The following is a 24,518-nucleotide window of genomic DNA, read 5'->3' as shown; positions in this document are numbered from 1 at the left end:
TCAGAGCTATTGATCGGCTTGTACACTGAACGGGTTCCTACAAAGGGCTTTGCATCCACATGCTTTCATGCAAGGCAGTCCATTCCGTGTACATTTGCACCGTCGAGTTGAGCATGACCCACGTCATTTGCATGTCGTCAGTTCTACACAGTAAGCAGTAATAGGCTGTGCAGTCATGAGTCGCGGCTGAAATGTCTCGTTGCCATCTTTGACGACCTGTTCCCACCCACAGTTCTCAGGTGCAGGAAGATGTGGTTCAGATTCCAAGGCTCTTCTCCACACAAAAGTCTGGTAGTGCGCTCGCTTGATGTGTAGGAGCAGAGCATCGCGAGTTGGAGGCAGATTCTCAATAGCTTTGGTCAGACTGAGAAACAGATCACATCTTACTCGCTGAATTGAGTTATCTTGGCCATGAGGGTCATAAGGCCTGCAGACAAATGACTCAGCATCTGCAATCACACTCTCATCAGGAATTTCCTCTTTGCCTAGGTTATTCAACAGGTGGGAGTTGTTTTGAAAGACAGCCCATGCAGAGCGCTTCGCAATTTCAGCAAACTGGCTTGTGCTGTCTGAACCTGTCACTGCATGAAATGTCAGAAGTGACTCCCTCTGCGAATCTGGGATATTGATGGAGTCAATGGGAATGTAGTGTTGCTTTTTGGGTGTCCCTGCATTCATCCAGAGAAAGGGACTGAGATGCGGCTGATAGGCAACAAGGAGAATGAGGACATCAGTGTCCTGAAGCCACATGAATAATGTCTTGGCAGATGCTCAGAACTTTGTTCTTGGTATCTGTCTCATCCGCTTCTTCATTGTCCATCTTGTCAGTGCTGTCACCACCACAAAGAAGCTTTACAAGCATGTACAGGGTTTCAGGTACAATTCGCTCTGCATTTTCTGTGTTCAGTCCACCGATAATGCCATGCCCTGGAGAGTGTTTTATGTCACTGTAAATCTTTATGCCCACTCTGAAGATCCAGCTAAGGATTTCGTTCTCATGATGAGGCAGACTGCACTGGGCCAATTCATCTTCTTCAGAACTTTCACCTTCTTCAGATAAATCATTCACGGCGGTTCTCATGGCAAACTTTGTCACAGTTGAGGACGCAACTATGAGGGGTTTTGTGACATCCAATGGCTGCACGAATGTCACCTTGTCACTACCAAAGTGAACCTCCACTTTCTGCTTGAAATTGTAGCTTTTGTAGGCTCCAGCCTCAATTCCAAAATCATTCAATAACAGCATGTGTAGTGTTCCCAGATGTTTTTCAGGGTAAACACATGTCCCTTCTGCAGCTCTTTCTCAAGCTGGTTCATCACATTTCTGAAACAGATGCTTTCAGGAGACTGGTTTTTCTCTCCACTCTCCTTTTTATACTTTCTGCGAAAAGAAACATAACACTTGAGGTGATATTTACCTTCAGCTGCCATCAAGTCTGAAACACCTGCAAACCTGTGACGCATGGTGGGGTCAAATTGGGCCAAACTAAGCATCCTGGATGATGTGTGATCAAATTCAACATTTGTCAGGACACCAGCTTTTCCAGGAATGTCAGTCTGGCAGAAAGCGCATTTTGACCAATCCATAGCGCTGTGCGCGGATCTTAGTGACTTTGGGACATGGTATTTCTCTGAGGAACCTGATGTTGTGGGTATCTCTTCTGCGTAAGTCACAGATTGTGGCTGAATCCTTGACTTCAGTCTGTCTATTTTTTGTGCGTGAGTAAAGTCACTATAGCAGAATTTGTGCCATTGAATCTTTTCGACGTGCTCCGGTACAGAATATTTTCTGATTCTTGAGAATGAGTCAACATATTTAGCGTCATTATATTTCTCTCTTTCTTTGCAACATTCAGCTACAGTTTTCACACCAACGATTGTAGTCTTTCGAAGTGGCGTTGACTTGCTAGTTTTTGAACTGTCTTGGCAAATAAAGCATTTATTCCAGTCTACATGCTCTTCTTCTTCTCGATCTCTTGAACCCCCTGTGAGAAATCTTGCGGCTTTCATTTTTCAGTTAGTCCTGGGTAACAGAAAAACACACAGTTATGTAGTTTAGGTTCATTTTATAGCAAAGTTGTAAAATTCATTGATTGTGGTTTGTATAATTCGAGCCTGAACATTTCTTTAAAAATAATAGTGAAAAACAAGTCATATTATTTTTAGAAAATGGATGGAGCAATGTTTTTTTCTATACTCCCATCAGCTCAGGCATGCTCAAAAACATGGAAATCGACCCTAATTTTGTAATTTCATGTCAATTTGCGGCTGAAATATGACGAAAAGTGTATTTAATGGCGACCATTTTGTAAACTGTCATGGCGGCCATACTATCCATATCCAGAGTTGGCAACAAGTTGATTCACGTTTCTGTGTGTCTGGACAGTCGATTTACACCTGTTGCACTATTCTAACACGGAATCAGCAGGGTCGTACACTATTCTGCATTGGGCCTCCTGACTAAACGACAGATGCTTCGACTCAAGTTATGGATAACAATGATTTTTAATTAAAGGTCACATGACCTTAGACCTTTGACATTTTCAACTCAAAATCAAATGATTTCTCTTTGTGTTAAAGTCCATATTTGTGCCACGTTTAGTTGAAATCCCAAGCAGTTTCACTAGTTACCATGGTAAACAAACGTGATAATGGACGCATGGACTCACGGGCGGACAGCAGACAGACACAGCCTCCGACCTTCAGCTGCAGAGGCATAACAAATCCTATCAACGTGTGTTTGTGATTGGGGTTGCAGAGGGGAGCAAGGGGGGTGAGGGGTGTGAGGGGTTAAGCCAAAAAAGAGAAATTTGGGAGTAGACAATGACATCCAAGAACACGTACTGTGAGTTTCATCATCATCCCCTAAAGGAGACTTTATCACCTCCTACCAGCACCACCACCACCCCAACGCAAACCCCCTTCCTGATCGAATACCATACTGTATACGTGGCATTAGTGGTCCACACTGACTTCACCAATGCAGTCCCAGAATAATTTGATCTTTCGAGACTTTTAAGCCTGGTTCCATCCCAGAATTTTTTTCAAAAGTTATTCGTACAACAACAATGATGAATTTAAAAGTTCTGTGGCGAGCAAGTGGTGCAGCATTCCAAAGGCGACCTCACACTGCTATTTCCAACATTATCAGTAATGCTTGTTTAGCTCAGCTCACAAGGTGTCCACTTTGAAGGAAGCAGGAGTCAGCAGTTCCTTGAGTAAGGGAAGTTTTATTTTTTTCGAAATAGATGTACGCTCGTTATGGAATTTTATTTCCTCCTTGACACCCTAAATTTTAACATTCATGAGCTGGTATCAATGTTGAATGTATCATTTCAAATATTGATAATGTCTGGAGGTAAGCTGCTCCAGATTTTAGGAGCTTGAGGAATGAAGGTGTGCTCAGGCTGCTGGCTCGGAGATGAAGGTGCTATGACTGCATCATGGGATGGTAGTGTTACAGCAATTTGTGTTGGTCTCTGGTGATTCCTTCAGATATTTTTCAGGTTGAAAGTGGTTGAGATAATCGGATGTCCTTTTGATGGTATATCAGTGGTGAAAGCCACAAAAGCTCTAATCCTTCTGCATTTTACAAGGGTTGGATTGTCGTGTCTCATAAAAAAAAATGTTTCGTCATGTTTTAATTGGAGTTCTATAAGATCAGATTCCCTAACCTGCACAGAATGGAATTGACTGAGGGAAGTTGAACATCCACCAATACAGGTAGCCCAGCTGTATTCCATCATAAACCATAACCTGGCATTGTATATCTTCTTCTTTCATATGAAGCACAAGGCTGCGGGGGAGCATCATTAGCTGAGGGTGTAGCTGTGCAGTGCCCTCCGTAGCGCAAGAATTCGGAATTTGTTCAGCTTTCTGGCGATAGTTCGCCTACTCTTCGCGAAGGGCACCGTGGGGTGTTTAACGTACACCAACTAATGCCGGAAGACAGGACACCCAGTTTAACGTCCATCCAAGGGACGGCACACTGATTAATTACTCTGCCTGTGAAACACCAGGATGACAGGGCCGAGATTCAAACCCAGGCTAGACAGCTTAAATTCGGTTGTGCGTACCTCTAGGTCATCCTACGAGCCTTGTCTATGATTGCTTGCTTTTGGCAGGAGAGCAGGGATGCCTTTCGACATCGAAGGTTGGGATGCTGACCGGCCTGGCTGGTAATGGCCACTTCGAGGCCACTTTCACCCCTGCGATAATAAATAAACCGTCACATGTGTAAGTCTTATCTGTAGCATCACGTACTCTCGTCATGCCTGCAAAGCAAAATGGTAAAATTAGATGCATGGCAACTTGTGACGATTGGGACCTCTATTCTTCCCACTTACCTCAACAACACAGTGCTGCGGTGAAATAAAGAGATACGATGAATCGAAGAAGATATGACCCCAAAATCGAGTTGAAGACAGTAATAAATGTTTGTTTTTGGGTGGGCACCGCTTCAACTGTTGTGCTGTTTCAACTGCTTATATTCCAAGGAATTACGAGGAACTTCAACACAGGCGGAGGTCAATTAGGCCCATCAAACACGTACAATTGCGCCATTATCTTAGTGTTTCCCCCATCTCCACCACTTCCAGATCCCTATCCAACTCAATTTGAAAACTATCCACTGACTCCACTGTGACAACCCTCGCAGGGAGACCATTTCATGCACTCATCGCTGAGTTAAAGACCCCTACCTTACTACCATCCCAACTTTCCTCTTCTTTACTCTTAAAGCTGGCACAAATCAGTGCCAGCTAATGTGTGCATAGTCTAGCGAGAGGACAGATTTTTATGTCATGCTTGCATTCACGCAGACCCTCAGTGCAGACCCTTTGAGGTATCTGCACTTTATTGGAAGTCAGAGCACAAGGAACACCATGACGTGTTGTACAGTCTTTGCAAAGGTGAAATTACCGATGACGTCATCAAATCATCCGAGGTTTTCATCTGCAAAAGGTATGGAGTATCAGATGTACACAGTTACGATGAGGCACAAGTCAAGTTATTCTGCATGCTCAAGAAACTCTACCTCCAAAATCTGATGCAGCACGATTCCGCATTATGCCAAGCAAGTGTCTGGAACCAATCCCACTCTCTATCCATCCATTTCTCCCGTGAGTTACATCCATGCGCATGCACTGGACCGACAAAGATGAGAAGCTGGTACCATGCTTACTCTCCCTCCTTCCGATTCCTAAAGCGTGTTCGGAGATCGTGCAGTGTAGGTGCACCAATGGCAGCCTCAGTATGCATTTCAGCTGCAGACAACTGAGATTACCATGTACCGAAGGTTGCAGATGTCATCGCCAAGACAGCGCATGACAGAACCATTTGGAGGACTGATATTATACGTAATTTTTCTGAAATTCATACCAGTCTTCATGGGACTTCTGTCATATCGCATTGCTTTATACTTCATTTCTTTGGTCATCTAGGGGGAGGGGGAGTGGGTAAATTACCTTATTATTTGGGGGAATGTAGGAGGGTTAATTACTTTTGGCCTGTCTGCTGTTGAAGAATTGAAACGAAAAGCCTTCTTGTGTCTTTTATTGCCAATCTTTGTCAAAGTACTGCCTCGGTGGTCATTTTTAGTCGGTGGAGCTTATGCGATAGAGCAGTGTCCGTTGGCGAGTGAGTCAGTCAGTCTGTAAATATGGGGCGGGTGGGTTTTGATCGCCTCCCCCCCAAAAAAACCAATAGGTATTTGTTTGCTCTCTTCTCCGAAACTACACATGCGATTTTGATGAAACTTCACCACAACCTTTATCGCCTGTGATGTACCAAAGTTTGTTCATGGAATTAAAAAAAAAAAATGAGGGTCTAAGAGGGTCTGTGGGGGGTTTGAGTGACTGTTGTTCCTGATCCAGGTGAGCTTCAGGACGTGCAGTCCTATTTTCAATTGTAGCGGACATGGGGTTAATACATATTCTAAACTTCTCACAGTGTGTTTTGAATTGTAGTTGAATTATCAAGCCAATAAAACATTAGAAAATCGAAAGATCTTGTTGAAATGAACACTGTTAAAGCTATGACAGAATATTTCACAAAAACGAAATTGAACATGGCCGTTATTTTGAGTCGGCCATTAACGAGTTAAAAACTCAGAATCGAATGTGGCAAACACTTTAATCAAACTCAGTATTTCCGAAAATACAAAGTGAGCCTCAATGCTAATCATTAATATGAAATGCTTCCAACTACCTTTTTAAGCCCATTTTTTTTTTCAAAATTTGATTATTTCCTGACCAGTATTGGCAGTTGTGCCTGTTGACAAAACCACCAACATGGAAAAGTCTCGTCAGACCAGCTGGATAGACATAACGCATCCCCTGAATGAAATGTTCACAAAACTTCATTCTCTTGTCATAATCATCTGGGAACAATAGCTGAACATAATGAGGATTGTATGGTTTCCATATCCAGAGTCCTTCAAATTTGGCTGAATTGCATGACAACCTATTCCTCTCTCCCTCACTGCTTGTCTGATCGACTTATTTGGGCTCCTTGTGAACATGTACTTGGTCAACCCGGTCAATGTTTTTTGGTGATCTCGTTATGGTATGTCTTCCTGATCTTCTTACCTCCTTGACCGTGTTATTATAAGTTTTGATGACAGTTTTTAACCGTGTTTGGATCCAAAGTGGCACGTCTTCCTATTTCTTGCCGCCACCATCTTTGAACTGAAATTGCAGACTGCCAAACCTCACACCGTGCAGCAATTCGTGCTCTTTGAGCAACAGCCAATCTCTCAGCCATAATAGATCAATCTGAAAGCAAAGAAAAGAAGAAAAAAAACAATATTAATGGCAATAAACAAGCTTTTCAACAAAAATAAAATTAATGCTCCAACTATAATAACAACAGAGTATTCATATGTTTCAACACCTGGTTGTAACTCCTGTAATCATTTGATGAATAATAATTCGAGTTTCACATCAAGATTTACAAATTCTTCAATCTCCCATTGATACTATTAAAATGGTCAAAAGGCATGAAATGAAGAGTCTTGATTTACGGTTCACTTGCTTTTGTGGCTTAAAAAAAAAAAATTAAGTGACAATTCATCTTACGCGAACAATTCTCAGCATGGCCGACGATCCGAAGCCAGAGAAGAGATGAGAAACCGCAAAAACTCACAATCTGACACATTTTGCCATTGCTAAGTTCACATTGAAGTAAGATGTTAGTTATCCCGACAGGGAGCTATAACTGTGAGTGCAGCACAACTCCATTATTGAGGAAATGAGGACCTAAAAGCATTCTAAAAGAGGCCAAGTGAAGCCAAAGTGCTAATTTTAAAAGACAGTTTTGAATAAAATATATTTAATGTCACACAGAAGCAGAAAAAAAACGAAGGGTTCTTGTGATCTTGAAGAGACTCTTGGAGAGTCTGCTTTACATCGCCTCATTTCTGACCTAGTTCTTCCTCCATCCTTCCTAAACCTACCCAAGTTGCACCAATTCTTCTTGTCCTTCCTAATTCAAAGTTGAACGCTTGTCTCCATCCCTTTTGTCTGTGGAAATGACTCTGTGTCTGTTGTCTCATGTCCATAGCTCCTGTCTTTAAAAAGCCCTACTTATCCTCACCAATGCTTCCTCCCTGACCCAGTCCTGCTCTCTTCTACTCTCATACTTTGTAGGACCTGGGTTGATGGGTGGTTGGGGTAGTAGGGAGTTTCAGACAGGTGCATGCAGAGTTGGGAGGAGGGAGGTTCCGCTCAGTGGTGAACGAAGGTTTTGTTTTGCGTATTTAATAGGTTTATAGTCTCTCATCTCCACAAATCAAACAAAGGAAGCTTATTTGGAGAAGGTGATGTCGAAGCAGCTTGCTGTGCAAGGGATGTGCTAACAGCTTTGAAAGGCATATTGTCACCGTTAACATTCATGAGCGCGCGCGAGCATACAGGACAACTGCCTTGCCGCCCTCTTTGAATGAACGGTGCAAAGATGAGCAATTCTCTGCTTGTAAAGAAGTCCCATGAGATTGTGCAGAGGTATTGCACTTACCTTTGAACTGGTGTAATAAAGGTTCGATTCTCGATCCGACTATAAACGTTTGGATTGGTGCTTTGCAGGGAGGGAGATGCATCACAAGATGCGCTGGTATGTTGGATGGACATTAAGCTGGTTATCCAATCTTCTCGCATTAGTTTGTGGATGTTGAATATCACAATGTGCCATTCACAAAGAGTAGGCGAGTTATTGCCAGTACCCTGGAGCAAATTCCAAATCAATGCTCCAGTCCAATGTCAACGGTCCATTAAAGACTTGGACCAAACTTTCCCACTTGTAGGGCCTAACCCACAAGAAGTGGATTATCTGTGGCCATTAAAGTAGTCGTAGTGGTCGTGTGCTTGTAAAGTAGAAATATGACAATTTTTCTTTCTTTCCTATTCTATCAGGAACTAGAACCGCATATCCGACAGGCTGAACAGTTTACGTTCTGTATCCCACTGATGGGCCTGATCTGCATCCGGACTTGAACCAAAATGGAATTTGCTTGTCATCACCTAGCCAACTCACCCATCTAGTTTTGTCTCAACTCGTCCACAACTTTTTGAGATATCGTGCCACATCGTTTTGGGCCCCATCTCTCAATGGTGACGTATCACTTTGGAATTAAAAAAAAAATCCTCGTATCCGGATCCAGATTCGAATCAGATCTTTAGCAAAATCAAATAAATTCGTCATTGTCACATACCCAACCTGCCCACCAAGTTTAGTCCAAATTTTCCAGATATCCTAATCACAGACAGACAGACAGACAGACAGACAAACAGACACGGGTGAAAACATAATCTTCTTCCGTCTACCTTCAGTGGCGGAGGTAATCAGCGAGAGGTCTTACCGCTCAGCTCTCCTACCACGATCCAATGATAGGTATCGTTTTAACAGATTATCCTATATGTGGCCTTCTTGCGGCGAGATCACAAATCTTTCATTTTCTTTATCTTCTTCTTTCGGCTGCTCCCGTTAGGCGTCGCCACAGCGGATCATCCGTTATGATCCGCATACTGATTTAGCATAGGTTTTTACACCGGATGCCCTTCCTGACGCAACCCTGGTCGCCTCTTACGACACAGGATTAAGGATTTGGTTTCGCCATGATTCCGGGCTGCCCTACACCCTATCATAGTGCAGCCCACCGCAGAGCTCCCGTCCTCAAGCGATCCTCCAACCCAAGCCTCCGAGTAGCCGGATTACAGGCGCACGCCACTACGCCCAGTCTTTCATTTTATTTATCTCAATCATAATTTCAAATGCAAGGCTGGTAAACTCTGGATTAAAAGTGCTTTTTCGTACTCACTCAAAAGGTCGATGAGGCATGACCAATGACCCCAAAATGGTGAGGAAGCTCTTCGATGAGCATAAAATGGAGGATTGATGAATGAAACTTCATTATTCTCACCTGTACAAAACGTCTCACTCCTTTTATTGCTTACTCGGGCCAAAGTCTTTACATTGAATCCTCAGCTTTGTGAAAGTACTCATCTCTGTAAGCATTCAGTAATGTCCATTTGTCACCTTCACCAACATAATACGGTAAATTTTCATCCATCATAGATACGGGGGGGGGGGGGTGTATCATCCTAAACTTTCTTCCCTTCTCTCCATATTCCCCCCCCCATATCCCTCTGCCCTCCTTTCTCCATCTACAAACCTCCCTTCTCTTCTGTTTTCTCAATTTTAATTTCACTATGTATCTCCCCTATTTATTCTCAATAAGTAGACGTCCCCCCGCTCACCGCCCTGCCGCCGAGACCAAAATGATGGTTCTTGGCTGGACCATTCAGCGGAGGTCATTGCCTCTCCACATGGCAAGATTATTCTCAGAACTGATATGCGAATGCAAAATAGAGCCATATTAAAACATATGAGAAATATCGCCAAAGAAGCAAAAGGTGTGAGCATTATATTGTTTCGAGCCTGTGGTGAGGGCCTATGCGTCTGCACTTAGGCCCACCATAACCTAACTGTATTTGGACTGGCTATAAACTTTCATTTCGCTCTCTCGGGTGGTGAGGTAAGCAACAAATGGAATGGTTTGGAATTGCGAAGGGTGGGGAATGCGATGAGGAACGCAGTCAGGATCAGCAATAAGATCGGTTAAGCAAACAAGAACGAGGAGGCCATGAAAACAGGGCTTTGCCCTCTCAACAGGGTAAACTGCACCGCACGGTCCATCTTGCTCGCTCCTAATTCAACAAGCTTTCCCCCCCTCTGTCGCCTCGACAACCACCCTTACACCATCCAATCACAGGTTTACTCTTCTTTCCGGTCGTTCCTTCCCTACCAACCACTGGAAGCAGAGGTTCATTAGCTTTGCTGTTGAGTAACGGTGTCGTCAAGAGTGGCGTCCATGAGAATAGGCTGTGTTGGACGCAAAGCTGACCTGCAAATGTCAGGTCAATAGACATGGTGTCCGAAAATGAATATACCAAAAACCGTTGAATAGTTTTATTGTTATTTGAGACACTGACATAAATTTGATACCAATACCAGTAATATAGCGTCGTTTTAGCTTTTTATGATAATTGATTATTAATACTACCTCCAACACCGAAGATGGAAAGAGGTTGTTTTCACCCCTGTCTGCTTGTTACTTACGAAATCTAAAGATTTTGTAAGTGTATTGATGACTTCCGTCCTCTGTTTGTGTGTTTGTTTGTAGGCACGATAACTCGAGAACGGAAGAAGCTACCAATGTCAAATTACACCACGTGATTCAGGAGGGTGATGGCTAGCGCCGATTGGATTTTGGTCAAAATCGGTCAAAGGTCAAGGTCACAGTGAGGTCAAACATTCGATTTTTGATGGTTTGGTACAGAATCATCGTCGAAACTTCTGGTTTGCGTCGCTCCCTTCGAGAGACAGCTTTTATTAGAGAAGGTCAGAGGTCAAGTTGACGATTTCGTAAGTACCAGTCTATGACTGCTTGTTTGTTTTTCTGTTTGTTGGTTACTTGCAAAATCGAAGATTTTTCAAGTATATTGGTCAGTCGATTTTTGTCATTCTGTCTGTCTTTTAGTCACCTACAGGTCACAATTTTAAACCTATCTTCACGAAACTTCACCACATGGTAGAGTTTGTCATAAGAAAGAAGTTTGTTTTTGAGGTCAAAAGGTCAACAACTTCAGTAAGATTTCTAAAATCCTCGATTTTCATCCGATTGACCTGAAATTTGAAGAGGACATATTTCAGGTCACTGAATTCAACCACCAATTATTTTTGAGGTCCACTTTGGCCAAAAGGTCAACATAGGCCAAATTTCTAAGATTCTCAATTTTCATCCGATTCACTTGAAATTTGAAGAGGAGTTGCATATTTGATCATTGAATTCAACCACCAATTATTTTTGAGGTCAACTTTGTTTTATGGATTTTGCAAGTGTCGTGCTCTGCATGACATCTTATTGTTTTTCTGTTTGTCTGTGTTTGAGTGCAGGATATCTCAAAAAGTTGTGGATGGATTCAGATGAAACTTGGTGGACGAGTTGATTCCATTTTGGTGAAGATCAGAATCTGGATCCAGATACGATAATTATTTAATTTCTGAAGTGATTCTTCACCATTGAGAGATGGGGCCAAAAACGATATATAGCAAGATATTTCACAAATGTATTTGGCCCGATATGTTCTCATGGATCAGGCATTGTGTGGTGGACGTAAGCGCTCTACTGAGTGCTCTTCTAGTTTTACTTCTGTTTCAGGAGAAACCCAATTTTCTGACATAATGACAAGTCCTCAAGAGAAAGCAAAAATTGTGAGATTTGTTCATGAATGTGGTTCAATCACTCGAGCCCAAAGACGGTTTCAGGGTGAAATGAATAAACCAGCACCTGAAAAGCACTCCATATGAAGATGGGTGGATCAGTTTGAGGCTACAGGATCTCTCCTTGAGCAGAAATCTACTGGAAGGCCAAGAAAGTCAAATGAAGGGGGGAATGCTGTTATGGAGGCATTTACCAATAGATCCTAAAAAGTCAATTAGGAGCACATCACGAGAGTTAAACTTTCCAAAAAGCTCTGTTCATGATATCCTTCATAAATATGAGGTTTAAACGTTATAAAATGCAAACAGTTCATAAACTTTTAGAGTTAATCACACAAAGTTAATCGTGTGAGAAGACAATCCGCATGAATTGTTTGAACACGAAAGGGATTCGCCTCAAGTAAATGTCTGGTGTTCCATGTCACGTTCTCACATTGATGGACCCTATTTCATTGATGAACGCACTGTCAACAGCATTTTCTACTTCAACATGCTACGAAAGTTCTTTTCCACAACGTCAAGAAATCAACTCATTACAAAGAGCTATCTTTCAACAGGATGGAGCACCACCTCACTTTGCTCAAATTGTTAAAGTGTTTTTAAAACAAACTGTCAGACCATTGGATTAGTCGAGGAGGACCGATGAGATGGCACACTTGTTCAACCGACCTAACACCATTAGATTATTATTGTAATTGTTTTATCTATGGGGTTTAAAAAAGTAAAATTGACACTTGCAAATGAAGAGACCTTGAATATCTTAAACATCGCATTGTTGATGCTGTGTTATCCATCCCTACACCTGTATTGGAAAATGTTTTCTCAGAATTTGAACACCGACGTCGATCAATTACAGTGAATAATGGGTGACATGGAGAACTTTATTAATAATTCGAGAATGTCTAAACAATACCATAAAAATTAAACAAACTAAAATGTGTCGGACTATCACATGTATTCAATATAGGACAATCACATGTAAGTGTATATATATATATGTATATATATATATATATATATATATATATATATATATATATATATATATATATATATATATATATATATATATATATATATATATATACACACCAGCAAGGACACTCATGCTCCGCACAGGAATCCCGTGGATGACGGCGGGTCTGAAGGAGTATATGTCACAGTTAATTGTAAAATTGTAGCGGCTGCCACACATACACTGACACACACACACTTTTAATAGTGTGGATACAATATTCACAACATAGAAATCAAACCCGATCGTGTTTATACACCGCACAGCGTTTAATATTCGCAACATAGAAATCAAACCCGATCGTGTTTATACACCGCACAGCATTTAATATTCGCAACATAGAAATCAAACCCGATCGTTTTTATACACCGCACAGCATTTAATAGCGAACGTAGTGAGCTTCGTACTCAACGCGTGCACATGAGAGAATAGTAAACAACAACAACAACAACAACAACACAATACCCTGGCAATTTGGAATCCGTGTCGTCGGCTATGACCCTTTTGCTTCCAGTTTTTGTAATGGGGAATGATGCGTCCCTGAAGATAAAGTCATCGTCGGAAACATGAAAGACCCAAATATCAGACAAGGTGTATAGTTCCTCTACTGATTTTAATAAAGATAACTCCCGCATCATCAAAAAATAATTTTTAATCGTGATTTACATTATTTGATCATTGATCCCGAATCCAGGCCGAAGTGACGTAAAAACGTTATACAGTAACAATAAAAATGGTTTTTATAACAATAATGAACAAAGAAAATGTTAATAAAATATGACTTACAGATGATTATTATATCATTATATGGTATAATATACATGCGGTCATTTTTGCAAGTGTGTCGAATGCATAAGTCATAATTCGGAAACCGGGAAGTCGGAAGTCATTGTCTTCAATTGACTAGCATTATTTTTTCATTCTATTGCAAATGGCGTTGGCCCCATGTCAATCGGCTGAACTTGAAAAATTAACGTCACGAAATCAGGTGATGACGTCATAATTCGGAAACCGGAAGTCCAATTCTTTTACTTCGGGACACTCCGGCGTACATGTTCTGTCAGCATGTGAAGTTTGGTGAGGATCAGTTCAGTACTTTTCGCGTGCATAGGTCACAGACAAACACACACACACAGACAGACACTTTCAAATACAGTAGACTTGGTGTAAGTCGGCAGCGTGTAACTCGTCACTTCGCCTAAGTCGGCAGCGTCAAAAAGTCCCCAATTTATCTCATGTTAAATCCCTTTCAATAAAGGGTCATCCCTAAGTCCTCACTTCGTCTAAGTCGTCAGATGTTGTCCATTCCCACGTAATGGAAACTCAAGTAAATTACCACTCCTAACTCGTCACACGGAACTGCTGCCTCATGAGAAGCCCAATTTCATGGAATCGTGATGCTCGCTCATTGGTGTACACCGCCAGTGATAGGCTATTTATAACTGCGTACACACGTTGATCGCACTGCAGGCAGGACAATGGCGACTCAGTGTAAGCTTACAACTAAAACCTACCAAGAAAAATACGACATTATCCAGTTTTGCGAGGCAAATCCACTGATGAAGAAAACAGACATAGCTGAGAAGTTGGACATCAAACGGCAGACATTGAACGATATCTTGAAGAATAAGGGCAAGATATTTGGACAAGTGGAGAAGATCGTGAGGCCGGTGGGAAGTGTGAAATGTGTGTCCTTTGAAGATGTCGATGACGCGCTCATCATCTGGTTTCGGCAAATGTCGGCTCAGCCAAATATTCGGCCGATACTGTCTTTCGGTGGAGGATTGCCCAGACAACATCATGGAATACAATGACCGGTTTGAATCCTTTCTCATGCACCAGATGCCCAAGAGTTTGAGGCAGTCAAACATAACGGATTACTTCGTGAAGAAGTAAAGGATCGATCGAGCTTAGTGTTGAAGTCCGATCATAGTTTTATATTGGCTTGTTTTGTACATTACCGCACTCACTTACACATAGGCATTGAGTGGTAATCATCACCACGATGACTGTGTGTCATGTAATTTGTCACCATACCATCACCGATGGTATACGAGTTGTCTTACAGAGTTGTTCATTATCTTTACTTTTGATAAACTGATTCATGAATTCCATCTTTGCTTGATCACTTTCCAACTCACCAACTCACCCCCACCTATGCCCCGAGGATTGTGTTTTCCTTTAAGTACAATAGCCTGCTCTCACACATATGTGTCCAGGCCACGCGCGACTTCATCCTTCACCCCACAGTCATCATGAATGTTCGCATACGCGCAAGTCGTCACATTTTTCTCGGTCCCGATGGTGACGATTTACGCCTCGTCTACTATATATATATATATAGGTTTTTAGAATATACTGTGTTATTACATGTAAATATATTCTCTATTCTGCAGGGTGTCCCAAAAGTCTCCATACATCGGGAAAATTAACACTTCAGCAAAAATGTCTCCTGAAATTCTTCATACGTAACTTTTATCTTCTGTTTTTTTTCAGATTCCCTTCAAGAATGCCTTTGTCAAAATAAGAACGTATTGAAATCATTCTCATGGCTGGTTCGGGAAGCTGTCGCAAGGTTGCAATTGACTTTACCAGGAAACATGGCAAGGGCATCACACATGACACACATAACAAGATTCAGAACATGGATCATTTAAAATTACGCATTCGAAGTGGAATTACTTGCATAATGCCAGATGTGTTGACATGAGTTCACCATGAGTGGGAGAGACGACTTCATGTGTGTTTACAAAGAAATGGCAATCATGTGAAGAACGATTTGTAAATAAAGTTACATTTTGCTAAAAGTGTTAATTTTCCCTATGTCTGGAGACTTTTGGGACACCCTGTATATTATATATATATATATATATATATATATATATATATATATAATATTTAGAATATACTGTATGAATTTTGTAAATATGTAAATATACAGTAGACTAGGTGTAAGTCGGCAGCGTGTAACTCGTCACTTCGCCTAAGTCGGCAGCGTCAAAAAGTCCCGAATTTATCTCATGTTAAATCCCTTTCAATAAAGGGTCATCCCTCTGTAAGTCGTCATCTCTAAGTCGTCAGATGTTGTCCGTTCCCACGTAATGGAAACTCAAGTAAATTACCACTCCTAACTCGTCACACGGAACTGCTGCCTCGTGAGAAGCCCGATTTCATGGAATCGTGATGCGCGCTCATTGGTGTACACCGCCAGTGATAGGCTATTTATAACTGCGTACACACGTTGATTGCACTGCAGGCAGGACAATGGCGACTCAGTGTAAGCTTACAACTAAAACCTACCAAGAAAAATACGACATTATCCAGTTTTGCGAGGCAAATCCACTGATGAAGAAAACAGACATAGCTGAGAAGTTGGACATCAAATGGCAGACATTGAACGATATCTTGAAGAATAAGGGCAAGATATTTGGACAAGTGGAGAAGATCGTGAGGCCGGTGGGAAGTGTGAAATGTGTGTCCTTTGAAGATGTCGATGACGCGCTCATCATCTGGTTTCGGCAAATGTCGGCTCAGCCAAATATTCGGCCGATACTGTCTTTCGGTGGAGGATTGCCCAGACAACATCATGGAATACAATGACCGGTTTGAATCCTTTCTCATGCACCAGATGCCCAAGAGTTTGAGGCAGTCAAACGTAACGGATTACTTCGTGAAGAAGTAAAGGATCGATCGAGCTTAGTGTTGAAGTCCGATCATAGTTTTATATTGGCTTGTTTTGTACATTACCGCACTCACTTACACATAGGCATTGAGTGGTAATCATCACCACGATGACTGTGTGTCATGTAATTTGTCACCATACCATCACCGATGGTATACGAGTTGTCTTACAGAGTTGTTCATTATCTTTACTTTTGATAAACTGATTCATGAATTCCATCTTTGCTTGATCACTTTCCAACTCACCAACTCACCCCCACCTATGCCCCGAGGATTGTGTTTTCCTTTAAGTACAATAGCCTGCTCTCACACATGTGTCCAGGCCACGCGCGACTTCATCCTTCACCCCACAGTCATCATGAATGTTCGCATACGCGTAAGTCGTCACATTTCTAAGTCGTCACTTTTTTCTCGGTCCCGATGGTGACGACTTCCGCCTAGTCTACTGGTATATACAAAATGTAGAATATACTGCATGTATTTTGTATATATATATATATATATATATATATATATATATATATATATATATATGTGTATAAAATATGTAGAATATACTGTATGTATTTTGTAAACATGTAAATATATATACATATGTACAATATGTAGAATATACTGTATGTATTTTGTAAATTTGAAAAAAATAAAATTTTATATATATGTACATTTATACAATATACTGTATGTATTTTGGTAACATGTAATGTTTACAAAATACATATATATTTACATATTTACAAACTACATACAGTATATTCTACATTTGTAGATATATATACATATATACATACATACATACATACATACATACATACATACATACATACATACATACATACATACATGTTGCTTCGCACTTACCTTGTGTCAGTCTTCTTGGGTTGCTTTTTTCAGCTACTTTGGCTCGAGGAGCATAGGAGGGGTCAATCATTTATATAATCCTAACCACCTGGGCGTAGTCGATTTGGTGAGAGCTGATTGGCTATTTCCTCCATTCACAGGTGAGATATGTGGGTGGGACTTTCTTTATTTATATATTGACTGCTTTTGACGTTTGCACGTGGTGCATGCTTGACAGCCTCATTGGTATGCATTGCTGTCTGTGATCTCACTGAAGATTTGCCAATAAGTGATGAAACTGGTTCCGTAGCTGAGGGGAGTGTGTAGCATTGGGATTGTCGTGTGTGTATTATTCTATAATAATATATACGTCTTGTGTGAATGTCTTTTTAGTTGTTGAGGAACTCTGGGAAGGGTTCGAAACGGTGCGTTGCACTTACCAGTATAAATGTGTACGATATCGATATATATTTCTTTTTGTTACTGCATGAAATGAAACAAGATTTTGCACATATACTAATGATGTTATTGTCTTCCTTAAGAGGCCCCTCAAAATTCGTTTTGATGCATTTTCACAAACTCCAACCGATTCTATTCAAATTTGGTACGATTATGGCTTTTGGTCCAACTTAGGTCATTGGCTATAAAATTTTTTCCATTACACTTCCAATATTCGAAAAAAATCGATAAATCGATATCCCTTATGGGATTTTCCATTCAAATCCACTCAAGATTAAGGCCTACGAGGGACGTAAATTTCCACTTTGCCCCGGGCGCTGTTTACCTCCGCTATGCCAAGCTGTTTGGGTTACGGTTAGGATTTGGGTAATTGTTAGGGTTAGCTACCCTAACAGCTAACCCTAACCCTAACAGCTAACCATAACCCGAACAGCGAACCCTAACCCTAACAGCTAACCATAACCCGAACAGCGAACCCTAACCCCTAACCACTAACCGCTAACAGCTATTCAGGAAATTTGCAAGAAAGCCCGGGCGTTGCCCGAGCAACGCCGGGCTTTACGACTAGTATATATATATATATATATATATATATATATATATATATATATATATATATATATATATATATATATATATATATATATATATATATATATATATATATATATTTGAAAGTGTGTCTGTCTGTGTGTGTGTTTCTCTGTGACCTATGCACGCGAAAAGTACTGGACTGATCCTCACCAAACTTCACATGCCGACAGAACATGTACCCGGGAGTGTCCCGATGTAAAAGAATTGTACTTCCGGCTTCTGGTTTCCAAATTATGACGTCATCACCTGATTTCGTAACGTTAATTTTTCAAGTTCAGCCGATTGACATGGGGCCAATGCCATTTGCAATAGAATGAAAAAATAATGCTACAGTCAATTGAAGACAATGACTTCCGACTTTCCGGTTTCCGAATTATGACGTCATCACCTGATTGCGTAACGTTAATTTTTCAAGTTCAGCCGATTGACATGGGACCAATGGAATTTGCTTGAGAATGAGAAATTAATACTACAGTCAATTGAAGACAATGACTTCCGACATCCTGGTTTCCGAATTATGACTTATGCATTCGACACACTTGCAAAAATGATCGAATGTATATTATACCGTATCATGATATAATAATCATCTGTAAGTCATATTTTATTAACATTTTCTTTGTTCATTATTGTTATAACCATGGTTATAAAAACCATTTTTATTGTTACTGTATAACGTTTTTACGTCACTTCGGCCTGGATTCGGGATCAGCGATCAAATAATGTAAATCATGATTAAAAATTATTTTTTGGTGATGCGGGAGTTATCTTTATTAAAATCAGTGGAGGAAATATACACCATGTCTGATATTTGGGTCTTTCATGTCTCCGACGATGCCTTTATCTCCAGGGACGCATCATTCCCCATTACAAAAACCAGAAGCAAAAGGGTCATAGCCGACGACACGGATTCCAAATTGCCAGGTTATTGTGTTGTTGTTGTTGTTTACTATTCTCTCATGTGCACGCGTTGAGTACGAAGCTCACTCCGTTCGCTATTAAATGCTGTGCGGTGTATAAAAACGATCGGGTTTGATTTCTATGTTGCGAATATTAAACGCTGTGTGGTGTATAAACATGATCGGGTTTGATTTCTATCTTGCGAATATTAAACCATTTCTTTCTTGCGTGTGGGATCATTGGAGGCTTTATACATATTGGCCCCAGAGGGGAAGACATCAAATATTGTTTATCCTCGAGCATTCCACTAAAATTATTGAGCTACTTCAGTTATTTCATAAACGGGAATAGGATGTGCGATGAAGGAAATACATGTTGCTGGTGAAAAATAAAAGTGGTGGTGGGAAATAAAAAAAATGGTGGTGGTGGTTTGTATATATACATATTACAGATATAAACAGAATGGTGATGGCGTATGGCGTATGTGTATAATATTTTATAATTAAATGGTTATGGGCTATGTAGATATTTTATAGAATGGTTATGGGCGTAGGTACGTTGTAACTTCGTATACATAATATAAAATAATTTTTTTTATCGGGATAACAGACGTAAATAAATCAAATACGCTGGGCCAGGCTGGGTTATGCCCGACGTATAAATTAAGTCGCAAATGATGACATGAAATTTTTGAGGCACACATTGTTGTGTGTGCTTTGTGTGTCCAGCCTCACATTGTTGAGGGATTATGGTTTTTTTATCTGATGCGGAAATAAATCTTAACATTTTTGAACTCGAGTCTTCTGCATAAAAAAAAACATGGCGGGGAAAATATAATATTATAGTGGTGATGAAAAAAAAAATAATGGTGGCAGCCTCTACAATTTTACAATTAACTGTGACATATACTCATTCAGACCTGCCGTCATCCATGGGATTCCTGTGCGGAGCACGGGTATCCCTGCTAATATATATATATATATATATATATATATATATATATATATATATATATATATATATATATATATATATATATATATGAAATTATTATTATATATTTTTTAATATCCTCCCAGAGAATAAGTAGGGTCAATGTTTTCTTGACATAATTCATCCTTGGCAGATTGGTAGTGTCTATAGCCCATGTTGGATGCCGGTCTATTTTCTGGAGGGGGTACAATGTCCACACAGCAATTCTAACAATTCGAACTCCAGTGTAATGGAATTACTTTACCCTGTATGATGCACAGTATTTCATCAAGGAGTTTGGAATAAAAGAGGGAATAAAATTCAGAATTAATAATATCATGTAAAATCTATCATTGAAAAGTAGATTTGAATGATGGTGGAGAGGAAGGTCGTGCTTACTTCTAAACACCTCTGACCCCTTCTCACCTGGGTTCAAATCCCTATCTTGCTTTCAATTGTCCAATTGGTGCATTGCAGGCAGGGCCTTACATCACATTGTGCCCCGTCCCTCGGATGATGGACGTTAATCCCGGTGTCCTGTATGCAAGCATTGGTTGGTGGACGTGAAGAATCTCACGGTGTCCCTCGCGACGTGTGAGTGAATTTCCAGACACTTTCACAACATGAAAAATTACACAATGTCCCAAAATATTCATTTTTATATTGATCTAAGGCTCATAGTGTCTACTTTGTGCATAAACAACGTGCAGGAAAGACATTACAGTACCACCAATAAAACGTTCGTGTGTTATTTTAATGTCAATCCCAAGGACGTTGGTGAAGAATGAACACGTACATGGGATGGAGTGAATGGGATTTGAACGCCATTTGTTCTTGTTCGTCTTTATTGAGCAGCACGAAGCTGCAAGGTAGCTTCATTGGCGGAGGGAGCGGATGTGCCGCTGATGCAACAATCAATGCCCTCTGTAGGTTAAGGCAGAAATTTGGAATTTGGCCAGGATGCCGGCGATAGCTCCCCTCCTCTTCACGAAGAACACTGTGGGATCTTTACCGTTCACCAACTAATATCGTCCATATTTAACGTCCATCCGAGCGACGGCACCCACAATGATGAATCACCCTGCCTGTGAAATACCAGGATTACAGTTTATAACTGTGTCTGGATTCGAACCCAGGCTAGACAGATTAGATGCCAGTGTGTGTACATCTTGGTCATCCTGCCATTCCAGAAACGTACCTGAAGCCGCATGAAGACCCATTAAGAAAGATATGTCTGGTCGGGAATCGAACCATGCATGCGATGGACAACTCAAAGTTGCGTGACGGCATTTCTGCACCATTCCTGCCTCAGACACTCACCAGCTGAGGTCATTCTCCTGCTCGGTAAATGTGTAAGTAAATAATTTCCGGTCAACCTCACGGCCTGCTCCAGACCCCCCCCCCCAGTGCAGGTGATGGAACGTGCATGGTTTGGGGGGGTTGAAGCAGACAGGTGATCGATTTCCCCCAAATAAAAAAACAAACACCTGATTGACAAAAAGTCGAGATATCTGAAGATAAGTGGAAAGATTGTAAAATCTGACAGGCATTGTTCGACGCAGAGATGGCACTCTACGGTGCACGAGCGGAGCCGTACGTGCGCACATGGCGAGTGGAAGCCATGCGTGCGATTGCGCGGGAACGGGTGATTTTTCGCGCCAGGTGCAGCGAATAGCTTTTCGCTGACATCAGCTCCGCTTGTTTGGCCGTTCGGAATTCCGGGCGGATTTGCGTGCCTTCGGGGACAATCCTCACAATCCCTTAGCCCGTTAACCATGAATCCCACACCATTGAGTTTCCCCCACCATGCCCCCCCTCCCCAGTGCCGGATTAAGCCTCGGCTGGCCCTAAGGCACATTTTGAAATTTTCAAGAATGGCCTGAAAATTTTAAATTCGATCTCGGGCTCATGGAAATGGACCCCAGACAAAAGATGAACTGATTCAAGAACAAAATATTTAATACAAAAAAAAGACAAATATTTAATGTGAAAAGAAAATAGTTTATTTAATCCCTCTATACAACTTGCAGTGTATGAATATATACATGACAAAACACGTACAGATTTGGCACTTTGCTTTACAGTGTACTAGACCTTAGATTGCAACATTTGTGGCCCAAATTTTTGGCTGGCCCTAAGGCACATGCCTTGTCTGCCTAATGGTTAATCCAGCACTGCCCCTCCCGCCCCCACCCTGAATCCCTTCTCTTGCACCCGCACACTCCGTTTGCACTCGTCCTTCATTTCCGTCGCACTAGTCCAGTTTTGCGCTTCCGTTCATCGCGTCCTCACGCGTCGTGCTGGATTTAAACACGCGGATATGCGCTGAAGGGGGTGCACGCCGCACGGTGACATCACGTGACACGGGAGCACCGCGAGGCCACGCTGCGGAGAGGCGCGTGCGCAGCACCACCGAACCCCCCCCCCCGGAGCAGAACGACAGCTGCACGAGATTGGCGCTATTAGTGTGCGGGCAACTCACCTCTGGCTCGGGATGGCAACTACAGATGAATATTTTTCCTCGTGCGTGCTGGGATGGGGGGAGGGGAGGGTGTTGGAGGTTTGGGTGCAGCGGAGGAGGCTGCTTGGCTTGAAGTGAGGACGCGTAGGAAGAATGCGCTCCTTCTCTTGTTCCTTGCTTGACTCGCCGTCCCACCTGCGGTGGGAAATGTCATTCATTTTTCATACAAATCTGGTAGTTGAGTCTCTGCCGACAGGAGTACTCCAGTTGTTAAATCTTTTCCCTTTGTATGAAGTGTAAGTGAGTAGTTTGGGGGTTGGGGGGGGGGGCCGAGACCAACCTGCGCATCATTGGGATGCCGCACGACGCGCCATGGAATTGAAACGAGCACCGAAGGAAACGCAATTGATTTGAATTTGTCCGAGTGAATGTGCATTGAAAGTTTCTCTTCCGTCGTGTAGCGACCTCTAAAGAAGGGCAGCGATAGATTACAACGCTTGCGATGTGGTTCGTTGCCAAAGCCCGACATCAAAGAGCCCTCTTGATCCGGAGCCAGAACATGCGGGAACCTGCATCAGAACCAGTGAGCGCCGCTCGTGCGTTCTTCCCATACCGTGAGACGAGCCCAACCATACATTCCCCATGGCCTGCATGGCCTTTTGAAGTGCAGAAAAACAACTTAAGCCGCATATCCAATAATGACGGGGAGGATATGGCAGGAAGGCTGTGAAGGGAGAGGGAGAGGGAGAGGGAGAGACCTTTCTCGTCATCCGGTGAGATTGAATGGGTGCAAAGTGCGACGGCCTTGCATTCTTCGTTGTGCAACGGAACGAAATCACTCCAGGCTTTTGGGATCAGGTTTTTCAGATAAATGGATGTGTGGGGGAGGATTGTGGGTCGATTGCTACTCCCCCACCAAAATCGAGAAAAATCCCAAGCAATAAAAAACCTCCCTCCCCTCCCTCCCTCCTCTTCCCCCCCTCCCTCCTGCTCCACCCCTCCTCCTCCTCCCTCCCTCCTCCCCCTCCTGCTCCTCCTCCTCTTTGTCCATAGGGTATTGGTATTTAATCATTGATTTTTTAGATCCTCCTGGAGGATCTCTAAGTCTTACTCACGTTGTTGTTCTTCATCTTCTTCTTGTGGACTATTTTGTTTCACAGCCTACAGTTTTCATCGAAACTTCCTGAAACTTGGCATATATATGTAAAAATACTCTGCGCAGACAGTAACCATCTCCGATTTTGAAAATTCCTCCTAGAAAAAAAGTTATGACGTCAAAATATCTCCGCTAATGGAAATCGCCTAAAAAATTATCTCCGAAACTAAGCAAGCTTTTTGAATTCTGTTTATGGGAATCGAACAGGGCATTAGTCGAGATGAATTACCGCACATATGAGACATCACTATGACGTCATATCAATTTTTATGACGTCATTCCTATTTTTTGACATTTTTTGTTTCACAACCCAGAGTTTTCATCGGATCTTCGTGAAACTTACCATGTATATGCAGAAAGCCCACGCGCAGGCAGTGACCATCTCTGATTTTGGAAATTCTTCCTAGAAAAAAAGTTGACGTCATAATATCGCCTCTAATGGCAATCGCCTATACAATTATCTCCGAAACTAGGCAGGCTGTTTGAATTTTGTTTGTGGGAATCAAGCCGGGCGTTAGCACAGATAATTTATCGCAAACCTGATACATCACAATGATGTCATATTCGTTTTTATGACGTCATCATTAAGAGGACAAGGATCTTAGCTCATTTGAGCTTGTTCTATCTTACCTTTATATGTTGATGTAGCGATATGCAAGTAA

General features: G+C 41.7%; 1 protein-coding gene across 1 annotated transcript; it reads right to left on the bottom strand.

Moving 5' to 3' along the window:
* Positions 1 to 1,448: 1,448 nt before the first annotated feature.
* On the bottom strand, positions 1,449 to 23,601 carry LOC147034662 (uncharacterized). Its single transcript, XM_085886921.1, has 3 exons — positions 23,041 to 23,601; positions 22,722 to 22,895; positions 1,449 to 6,773 (listed from the first exon to the last, which is right to left on the bottom strand). Exons 1-3 carry the CDS (start codon positions 23,227 to 23,229, stop codon positions 6,660 to 6,662), a joined length of 477 nt encoding a protein of 158 aa, XP_085743047.1. The 5' UTR covers positions 23,230 to 23,601; the 3' UTR covers positions 1,449 to 6,659.
* Between the last annotated feature and the right edge of the window lie 917 nt (positions 23,602 to 24,518).

This window comes from Eptatretus burgeri, chromosome 1 (genome assembly GCF_056783735.1).
Source record: "Eptatretus burgeri isolate ZD-2024b chromosome 1, Ebu_testis_v1, whole genome shotgun sequence".
Taxonomy (NCBI): Eukaryota; Metazoa; Chordata; class Myxini; order Myxiniformes; family Myxinidae; genus Eptatretus; species Eptatretus burgeri.
The sequence above is the reverse complement of the archived record's forward strand: the minus strand, read 5'-3'. Positions and strand labels throughout refer to the sequence as shown.